The sequence below is a fragment of the Egretta garzetta genome, unplaced genomic scaffold, assembly GCF_000687185.1.
Source record: "Egretta garzetta isolate BGI_Z169 unplaced genomic scaffold, ASM68718v1 scaffold283, whole genome shotgun sequence".
In the NCBI taxonomy this organism is placed as follows: domain Eukaryota; kingdom Metazoa; phylum Chordata; class Aves; order Pelecaniformes; family Ardeidae; genus Egretta; species Egretta garzetta.
In genome coordinates this window covers 1412197-1423739 of record NW_009259043.1, presented here as the reverse complement: position 1 = coordinate 1423739, position 11543 = coordinate 1412197, and the positions used below count along the sequence as shown (strand labels likewise).

The 11543-nt window shown below is 37.2% G+C and overlaps 1 protein-coding gene across 6 annotated transcripts in view; it reads right to left on the bottom strand.

Annotated features, from left to right (window-relative positions):
• EXOC2 (exocyst complex component 2) overlaps positions 1-11543 on the bottom strand; it is a 114081-nt gene that overhangs the window by 92878 nt on the left and 9660 nt on the right. For all 6 annotated transcript variants that reach the window (XR_004841475.1, XM_035890564.1, XM_009634998.2 and 3 more), the window contains exons 4-5: positions 4956-5069; positions 424-548 (exon numbers count right to left, since the gene is read on the bottom strand). Coding sequence is in view for 5 of the 6 variants with exons in the window: in XM_035890564.1 (XP_035746457.1) it covers positions 424-548; positions 4956-5069 (239 nt within the window). In the remaining variant the exon portion in view is untranslated. The remainder of the gene's footprint in view (positions 1-423; positions 549-4955; positions 5070-11543) is intronic.

Genomic DNA, 11543 nt, shown 5'->3' with positions numbered 1-11543 from the left:
TTTTTACAGTCTTTCTAAAACCTCACAACATTTATGGTTCTCACTAGCTTTCCATAAATCCTACCAAGTCTTTGCTGGCCTGAAAAACAATCTTACAAGATAACCTATATGTCTGCCAGCACTACTTTTTATCCATATCCATCGAGTTTAACATTTCCTCTCTTTTCTGGATTTGTGGTCTAAGCAGTTACATCAAATGTCTCCAATTCCTGTAACATACACTAGTGCTATCTTTTGCAAATATACCCCAACAATCAGCTAGCCAGTCCCAAACTGTAACTAACAATACAGATTTTTGGCTCATTAGACACTTTTAGAAAAGACTGTGAAGAAAAACAGTATTTTTTAATATTAAATTCAACTACACGTGCAGATATTGTCTTCTCTTTTATACTATATTTAGTAAGTGCAAAGCACCTTTACCTGACAGAGCATCTTGTGCTTCAAAAAATGTGCTGAGACCTCCTTTCACATATGCTAGACTGCCCTCATTTTTCTTGTTGGCTTGTTTCTTCAAATTCACAACAGCCGTTTTGAGCTGATCAAAACTGAAAAAAACAACAAGAAAACCGCTGTGACATTCAAACAACACATAAGGTCAGCTAATGAATAAACAGAACAAACTACTTAGAAAATAAAGCCAGCTACTTTGCAACAAATATTAAGGACTGAGTAATTCCTAACAAGTGTGCTTCTCAATAATGACAATTTACTCTTAGTTCAAAGAGGTTTTGGTTTTTAGTTTTAATCCTAAATAGAGGGCTCCTATCACTTGTGATGGAATAGACTTCTTTATAATACAAATTAGTCAGGAAATTTCTTCTACATATGTAATATTGCTCTTAGTTACCTATCTGTAGTACATTAAATAGGTGATAGTACAATTCACTACACTTGGTACAAATGATTAAATACTGGGATGTTAGAAGTCTATTAATGACATTTATTTAACTCTACAGATTAGTTCACAACCCTTTTTCACTTTGAGTTTCCAAATTCCTTCAATATTTTTATGTTGGTTTGGACATACAGTTCAGAATTGAACACATATTAGTGCAAAACTAAAGCAAAGCTGAACAGATTCCTGCTTTACGAAAGATACATTTTTTATATGCAGTTTACTGAATTGGTTTTGAAAGTGACTTCACAGGGGAATATTAATCGCCAGCTCATTACTGTTGTTTGTATGGGAGGTCAGTTTTTATCTTAGCTTCCTAATATTTCTAGATCATTGCCAGTTTATATTTGATTTCACATTTTTATTTTTTGTAAGCAGCAGCAATTATTTTAGAAGCCTTATGTCGTGACTAATTCTTCACTACTTGCATACCATTTTTTTTTTTAGTGATGATGAATATGATTTTAATAGTTATGCTACTGGATTCATTATAAAAGCGCTAGCACAAGCAAGCTTATAAAAACAAATATGACACATGATTTTCATCCTTAAAGTCTTTTCTCCTACCTGCAGGCCAAACCCATCTCCCTAACACAAAAGAATTAAACAAAAAAAACCTGCCTCCCTGAGAAGAGGGAAACAACAAAGCAAGGAAATTAAGACATAAGGCAATTCCACCAATACTCTTTGCCCGTTTTAAACAGTGGTAGGAAAAGGCATATTAAGAGAACAAACCAAACTTTAACCCAGGCAGTGAGAATGCTATCACCACCTGCTCGGAGACAAAACACACTGGTGCACTTACAGGTATTTTCCTTTTTATACTGATGTCAACATTTTGCTTTATTTCTTGTTTCCATCTGCTGGACAGAAGTCACATTACTCAATAGCTGGATTGGTCTACTTGGGCATACAAGAATTACTTACCAACAGCATTTTCAAACCAATAAGAATTTGTACGGTTTTCTTTTTAAGCACTGTTTCATGTTATCTGATGATCTAATAGTATGTCTAAATAGTTTTATTTATATTTGTCAGGATATTGCCAGGGTAAAAAAAAAAAAAAAAAATAGTTATTCTGATTGCTTAAAAAGAATTTCCTTCATGGAAAAAAACAGACACAAGCTAACCAAAACATTAGTGCACCACACATTTAGCATTCGCAATACCTGAGGTTACCTAGAGGACAAGAACCGAGCCATTGCTGTGTGTTTCCGGAAAAACAGTACAAATTATATGGGGCAGATAATTATACAATTTCAGAATATTTCCAAGACTATACATTTTGAAGTGGGAAGAAAAAAGAAAGCTAAACAACTCTGCTGCTTCTTCACTTAAAAAGCTATTTATAATTAGATTCAAAACATGACTGGAATCATCCTACCCTCTGAGCCATTCTTCCTGTTGAGTTTTACACAGCTTTTGCACCTTCAATGCTAAGATTTAGACGTTATAAGCCAATGAATATGCAAAATGACCAGCTTTCATTTTAAAAAAAATTAATACTTTTTATTCCACTGGACTGAGGTGACCATGACTTGAAACTCTTGACATGCAAAGATACAAATTGATGGAAGGGTTTTTTTCCCCCCAAGAAAGATGAAAAACTTAAGCTGATACTAGACGAAGTGTAAAAATGTTTTTTTTTCTTAATAGGAAGCTTCACATTTACATGAAAATGGGATTTCAGGTACTGACTCACTGGCATGATGCAAGTTAAAAAGGAGCCATACAAGCTAGTGTAATTATTTAAGTCACCAATTCATAGTACCGATGACCAGAAAAATCAGTGGGTTTATTGATACCTTATCATATTAGAGAGATAGCCATTACATTATGCCGTTGCTCATAGTCCACAGTAATCTGATAGAGTCATTTTACCAGTTCTAAGAAGTTATTTAATTCATTTTCTGGATCCACAGCATCCTTAAGTGTACCTAAGCCATCTATGACAGATAGCTGTCAAATCAAATCTCAGCACTCACCAGGGATGCTGATTCTGCAGCTTTCCAAGTTACACTGTACCAGGGCTTAAGCAACCTAATATTGTTTTTAATTTGCATCTAACCTAAATCTCCCTCATTGCAAACTGAGACATCTTGTTGTATTCTTGGTAAACCAAGAAGAATTGATGGCTACCCTTGAACTGCCCACTATGTATTTCAGAACACGCATTCTGTATTAGTTTCTTTTCTAAAAGCACTTAATTCATTCAAGCTGTATACCAACAGATATTTATATACTCCTATTTTTGTGGCTCAGCTCTCATATCTTTCTTAAAGCAGTGGCCAAAACTGGGCAGAGCATTTCAGCAGCTTTAATAATGGCGAGCAGAATAATTACCCCCATGCTATACCTAACGCAGTCTTGCTGATACACCCCAGAAGATTATTTGTACTAGACAGTCAACTGGTATTTATGGCATGTTACAAACACCAGATTGTCTTCTGTACTACTGTTGCCAGCCTCAGGTGTGTACTCTGCTACTTGCCTTCCTCACATTCCTTAGAGCTTTGCACTCAACTATTTCACAGTTGCTACAGCCAAGGCTGCCACTGGTTATCACATCCCCTGCCTTGCCTGCAAGAATCCGATTTAGGAAAGCAGCACCCCTGACTGCCCACCTAGCAGATAGGTTAGAAGTAATTCCCAGAACTTTCCACAAGCCTCCTGGATTGTTGCCCATCCTGTAAATACCAGGGAGGTTAAAGTCTTGTACAGGAACCAGGGTCTGCTCCTGGAGACTTCCTCAAGCTGCTTAAGGAAGATTTTGTTCACTTCCTCATCCCACTGCAATGTCACCCTTTCCAGCCTCTTGAACAAGCTCTCAACCATCCTGCTACCTGCTCCGTAAGAGCGACCATCTTAAAAACAGCCACATCAAAAGCTGTTTGTTCTTTCTCACTTTATTATCCCCTCAGTTTTTTTTAAAAACCTGATTATCCCCAAAGTTGTCAGACTGTGATAGATAAAATTAATTTTGAATCACTCCTCTTTCAGCTACTTGATTTCAAAAGATGTTGTCATTATGTATGTATTAGGTAATAATGTTCACTTGCTGTTATTTTGGCTCTTCAATCTACCATCACTTTGAGAGGAAATTAACGTATTTCACAAGCAGATAAATGGTTATTTCTGGAACTCCTAAAACCCCACACTGGAGCAGGGGCAGAGTGTGCAGAGTCCTCCCCCTGAAGAGGAAGGAGTGGCAGAGACAACGTGTGATGAACTGACCCCAACCCCCATTCCCTGTCCCCCTGCACTGCTCCAGCAGGGAGGAGGTAAAGAATTTGGGAGTAAAGTTAAGCCTGGGAAGAAGACAGTGGGCGGAAAGGTGTTTTAACATTCAGTTGTTTGGTTTTTTTTTGTTCTCTCCTACTCTGATTTGATTGGTAATAAATTAAACTAATTTCACCAAGTTGAGTCTGTTTTAACCATGCCAGTAACTGGCGAATGATCTCTCCCTGCCCTTATCTTGACCCACAAGCCTGTCGATATGTTTTTCTCTCCCCTGTCTTGTTGAAGAAGGGAATGACAGAGCAGCTTTGGTGGGCACCTGGCATCCAGCCAGGGTCAACCCACGACAGATATTTACTGCATAGATATTACTCACTCAGCCAACTTCTTTTACCTTAGCATTTTCCACAAGAGTTAACTAAAAGTTAACTAGTACTACCGACAGTTTTACTCGTAGTCTGTTCAGTGCCCTTATCCTGAGCCTCTAGTCATGACTTAAGTTAATTTAACACCTGGAGTTTCCACTCAAGGCCATGCTGCCTAACTTCTTGATTCATGAAGGGCTTTAGCCTGAAGCAAGGCAACTTCCATCTGACACTGGGGGGAGGGGAAGAGGCCATAAAATAGGTCTGGTTAAAAATGAAGTTTTCCTCATAACCACATTGAGCAAACTTGTTGATTCAAGTTTCTAGCCAAGCAGAAACACCACAGGCAGTAGAGAGTACAGGTTTATTATTCTGTCAACCACCAATGACACCTCTATTGTATAATGAAATAGCATCAAGTGACTTGCGTTTAAAGTTAAATGATAGCAACAAACCTTGTTGTTGAATGATTCTCAATCAGGTACCAGGCAGCAGAGAAGTTTTCACTAGTGAAATCAGCACTCATCCCCGGAAACAGTGCTTCTAAATCTTTTTGAGGAAATCTGCCTCTGAAAAATGAATATTCATTTCTTCAGTGAAACATATTCTGGTGAACAGCTAACAATTTTAAATGTCACATAAAACCCCACCCAAAATCCAAAAAAACCCACCCCATCATGTTCCAACAAGATGTAAATATAAACTTGTATCTCACCATGAAATTGAATCTGGTATTAGACACTTGTATAAAGAAAAGACTGAAATGTAATCTAAGTAAAACTAATTTACTATTTTGATTTCACCACCATTACACATGACAGAAACGTTGCCTGTACAAAATGCTTCTAAAGAAAGAGAACCGCTGCCTTCAGAAAATGGGACTAGACAGACTCACCGTGATACTAGTAACATTCAAATGCAGGACCACTAAATGCTGAACGTACTCGAAGTCAACTCTACCTTTGAAACAGAAAAATCAGTACACCGAGCCAAGTAAATAAGAGAAAATATTCTCTATAAGCCATGAGCCAGTATCTAACTTTAAAACGACAGGACACCATCAGGTTGACAGCTTGTAAGTGACTGCACCATCACTGTCTATCAGTTCATGTGCAGCAGAAGTCCCACAGAAACACAAAGGAAGATACACCAAGCAATCTTCCATTACACACAAACACTGAAAAAAATCCTGAGTTAAAATCCTCTTGCAAAACAGAATACAGTGATCTGTCTGTTCATAGTACACAAAACATAAAGGAAAAGCGGGCAAGTCTCAAGTGAGAAACAGCATGCTTTGTTTTCAGTCGGTCTTCCAATGCATCAAGATAGCATGCGAGCCAATTCCTTGTTAAAGCAGCTTCTCTACAACAGTATTTTTGAAGCTCTAAGTACCTTCTAAGATGCTCACACAGAAGATTTATTCCATTTAAGTCAGTGTAATAAAAATATTTAAAGCACTTTTTGATGAAAACATGACAACCTTCATCCCTCAGTCCAGACACACACTTAGCACTTGGCCACATTCATTCCACCACACACTCTCAGTACATCACCAGGTGCACTCACCACCCTATTCCTTAACACCAGCTGCATCCCATCTTCAGAAACTAATTGTGGCAAACACATTAACTTTTGGCCAGCCCTGAATTGGCCAGGCAGTTGGACTACATAATCATTGTAGGTCCCTTCTAAGAGAAATATTCTATTCTAAAAATTTACTATGTCATTTTTGGATCAAAACATCAAACTCAAAAGTCAGTAAACCCCCTCTCTGATGCTCACAAGCTAGGTGAACTCTGCTGTACAAAGTACACTGTACACAAATGCAAATCTGCTGTACCTTGCATTAAAGGTCAAACTTGCATGGGGGTCAGCTACTGGAATTATATTTAATACATATGAAAGGCCATTTGAATGGACACAAAAGCAGTGATTTGTTAGTTCTGGTTTTCCTGCAATCTAAACATTTCAAGATAGCTAAAGCCATTTTTATTACAAAAAGCAAACAGCAGATTAAGTGAAGCAAATCTAAAGGCAGGCGCACTAAAAAGTACAATTATGTAAAACCAAGAGTGAGTTTCTGCAGGTTTCTATTGATATCCAAATGGCCACTAGCACAAGCAGGTACAAAGGACCTACAAACATAACGACATGGCACAGAAGTCTTTCAGCAGCAGCACCTGATTACAGTCGGGCCATGAAACAATACTTATTAAAAACAAGCAAAAAAATCAAATGAGATGCAAGGAAAAGCGATGACAGATATGAAAAGTAGAGAGACAGGGAGAATAGTGGGAGAAACAAATGTAGCAACTAAAAATGAAGGTCCCAACATTTCTCTGTGTTCAATGAATAAGTGATAATGTTAATATAAAAATTTATAAATGTAAGTAGTGAGATTCAGGATTACCAATCACCTTGAATTTCATGAATACCAGTTAGTTAGCAGAAAATGCTGATGGATGCAAGAAGAAAGCTTCAATTTATCCTTTTTTTAAAGACATTTTAAGACATCTTATTTCTCATTCAAAGTAGTCAAAAGTGCCTGTAGGCACATGAATTTGCAGGACAGTACTTCACATGCGATACATGGCATGGCTGTCCAAGAAAGCTTTTATATTAAATCCACGCATGATGGCATTTTTGTGGTCAACTACATTTTTTTAACGCTAAAACCCAAAAACAATTAAAAAAACTTTCCATTACCTCAATAGAGACTCAGACCTTCAGTTACACAATACAGAAGCAGAATTTTGTTCATATATTTCAGAACTTCAATATATTTCCTCAGAGGCCAAAAGAAACAGATATAATACAAAGCACGCACACACTTAAATATACCATTACCAAATACTATCTTTCAATAATAAGTAGCAAGACATATGCATGACAGTTTAAGCTTATGCATGAGCTATACGATTCCTAGGGGAGGAAAAAAAAACCCCAACTACTTTATATATAAGAGAGAGATATAAAGACCAATAATTTAGCTAGGGATGTAATAAATTCCTGCAAATGAGTTTGCCCACAGACAGTGGGACAGAAATGAAAGGTGTTTTTTCAGTTTGATGTTTGACTGCATTAAAAAGTTATTAGGAGCTTTTTTTCCAGCAGATGTATTTGTGCAGAACCATAAATTAGCCATGCATTTATGGGTGCTTTTATCTGTGCAGACATATTTTAGACATAGTCACAACAGAGTAGAAACATGAATGTGAATGTGTGCGGTATGTTAACAATATGTTATACTCTATGGTATAGTATCCTTATTTTATCATAAATTTTACCGGTAGTTTTTCCACTAACAGATATGGGGAGCTTGGAATGACTTGCTGCAGCTGTCTTCACAACAAGTTTCCCACTACAAAGTTCAAACTGAAAGCAACTGTATTTCTAAAGCATCTGGCTAGATGTACCTAAAAAGAAACTGACTCCACACACACACACAAGTTTGTTTCATTAACTTCCATTAGTAAATTAAATAAGTCCTCATAAGTCGTTCTCATGAAAGCTTGCTTACCGTTTACTTATAAACAAGCACATATGTGACTCGAGAAAGTATTTCTGTTTTACTCATTTCAACATTATGGGGTGAATATGAACTACCAGCAAAAGCTGAGACATGCTGACACGCAAGGGAATTGTTGATCATTTTTCTGTTGATTTGCTCGTTACATAAGAATCACTTCAGGAAGCAACTCTGAATACTTAATCACTGATTAAAAAGCAATCACTGTAAAAGAAACTGGGAACCACAAATTGAATCCAGAAAACCTCAGAAAAAGAAGAGAGAAGCTTACCATCCTTAACGACTTTACACATTTCACTACCTTTATAATTTCAGCAAAGGTACACATATTGGATTTATATAGTAGTACTTTCTGCTAGGCAGACTATTTTATTTAAAACAGAACCAGATCTGGTACTAGACCACTAATTAACATTTTAAAGTCGTTTTATTCATCCTTCAGCAGAATTTTTGAATATAAAAGTAATTAAGATTTCACATATTGTTTATTTTCATGAGAACTGTAATAAAAATAAATTTGGTTTCAAGCCACCATACACTTCCACTTCCCTCAAACATATTTTGAGGTCATTTATATAGTCATGCAGTGTTAGATGTAGTGGTCCTTTTGCTTCCATGTAAAGGGCATGCACAACTACTTTGGATTCAAAACACATAGGGTACATCAACTCACTTGTGCCACATGTGCCCATCAATGCACTGCCCTCCCTCCACTACCCCAAACTTTGGGTTCTGTATAGCCTGATAATAAATCTAATTTAACATCACAGCATATGTCGTCTCTTACAAATTCTGCTACAGAACTTGTGCATGTACAGAGCATTTATATTCTCCAGAGGTTTAAGATTAGCTGTAATCTCCATGGGTAAATCACAGCCTCCAAGCAGTCACAGATGAGTAATAGCAACAGAATGCAATGGATACAAATGAAAAGAGCTTGACTATGAAGGCAGCTTAGCAAGTTGTAATTTTTCCATAAAGATAATTTTGCTCCCAGAGTTTCACAATGTCATGGCATACTTTTTCAGCATACATGACAATATTTGCAAATTAAAGGCAGGTCCCAAAATAGGATACAGCCACCAAGAGGTAACTTGAACCTCAATTCCACAGGAGTTTATAGGTCAAAAGGAGCAACTTTAAATAAACACAGATTCTGAATAGCAATGAGCATAAACAAGCTCCAGCTAGAGCTGCCATACACACACACACCCCCCGTCTGGTACCAGTCAAACTCCTAGAAGCAGGCTTTGTACCAGCTGTACTGTGTTAATCATGCATGCGGGAAGACCAGTGTAAGGGACACTAAAGTAGACTAAACATGACAAATCAGAAGGTGTTAACAAAGGTCTCTCCAACAACCAAGAGACAAGGATGCACTGTGGTAATTACTCCCCAGTAGCGCCAGGTTTATCAGAAGTATGAGAGCAAAATGACAACCACAATTAAAAATGGCACGATTTGATATATTAAATCTACTAAGACATTACAGGCTGGTAGCTGCAACTGATGCATCAACCTTACAAGCAGTAAGTATTATGTAATAAAGCAGTAAGTTTTTAATGTCATAAAACTTGGACTATATCCTGCATCTCTCTCCATCAGGTTTCACAATTTTTCCGCATGCATCTCTGCGACAAAAGTCTCCACAAGTCCACCACATTCAAGGATGACATTGACTGCATTTCCATACAAGCCACTTAAAAATAAATAAAGATCAAAGCCTCCAGAAAGTCTTTTCCTATCTCATGGTAGTAAGCCGATGTTTACCATTAGGTGGCAGCGTAAGATCATCTGCTCCCTCCTGCCAGATGAACTCTTTTGGAAGCTGGCGTGGGAAGAGGGAAGCATCTGTATTGAGTGGGTGGATACAGAAGTATGTGGAATGTACTTAGCATGTCAGCATTTGCTTTCATGTACGAGATGGATCCACCATAATGACCTCTGCTACATGCAAAACAACAAACACTATTCAAAAATTTTCTAACCACCACTAGGTCTGACTGCTGTTACTGCTTTGCAGAGAATGGCTTTTCTTAGTCTAACAGAGTAGGTAGAGGAGGCAGAGAACCTTTGATGAAACAAGGACTTGCAGGAGGGGGCAAGTATGTGGTACATCCGAACAAGAAATTCATTCACAAATCTTACATACATCTAAGTTTTCCACCAACAGATTTCAACCAGTGCCTTTATGAAACAGGCATCCCATATTCTCCACTAGAACTGTTCAAAACCCTGAGCAATCCTATGCTGGTAGGACGTAACCTACCAACCTGCTCTTCTAACAGCTCTAAACTGCAAAACCAACCCAGTACTGCAACATCGCTGTTTGTGTTAGCATTTTCATACCAACCTTCCACATTTCTCAGACTGAGGTGACTACTCTATACTTTTTCTTCCTGCAAGCTATTTAAGCCTTCTGTAAGGGTTTCTGGCTACATCTGCATGACACCACAGACAGAAATATTCCTTGGGGAAGAATGTGGCACAGATCTGCCTTGCGCTTAAAGCCAGCATAAAGATGGTGATAGAAAACTAAAGCTTTGTATCAGTCTTTACTCCATCATGAAAACTGAAAAACTAGAACTCAAAGATTAAATATTTTAAGTATCTATTTTCTGGTGTGAACAAAATACTTCAGTGCATACACACAAGTGATAGCAATGTAAAAAAAACCTCACCTAATTGGATCTATGTTTTAAAAGATGAACAAACAACTGTTAGCAAGGCAGGAGAACAAATGTGTGCACATACTCTTCTATGAACACATTTGTGACTTTAAGGATCACGACTGAAACAAAACAACCAGCAAGTTCAAGTTTCATTACAATATAAATGATTTTATTATTTGGCAACGGAGAGTCTTAGTTAGTTGTATGGCACAGGAACAGTAATTAATTCTTGGAAAATATGAAGAACTTATCAGCCAGAAATTGTGTATACTTACTACTTGTTAAACCTGCAAGCTGGAAGATGATGGCTTGCACACAGCATATAACATTTAAAATATCTTGACTACATAAAAAACAACCAGGAGGATGAGCGTGTGTCTATAGTTCTTACTTTGCATCCTTGCAACACTTGAATATGAAAAGAGAATTCCAGTATTTTGACTATATATAACTCCTACAATATATCTACAGGCAGTATTCTAATTAGTAGAACGTGTTAGACCCACTAGCATCTATTTCCCTTAATTCACAGTTCAAACCTTTTGTTCACTTAAATCCCAGTCACTCCCAATTAAACTCCAATCTTAAGTCTACTGAGTCAAACATTTTTTTGTCCTTGTGCTTGCCTAATAGTTTAATGAAATGCTGTACTAAAGCAATGCATTACTTATGGGATCTTTTTTCTAGTATTTCAATGTCCTATTTGCAACACCTTGAAACTACCCATCTGAATGATTCAAAAGCTATGATTAATTTTTAAACACATTTTAATTGGACAAAGCACCATAAACAGTATCTAAAAAACCCACAAAAGGAACTTTTAGAACTAAGCATAACCCATA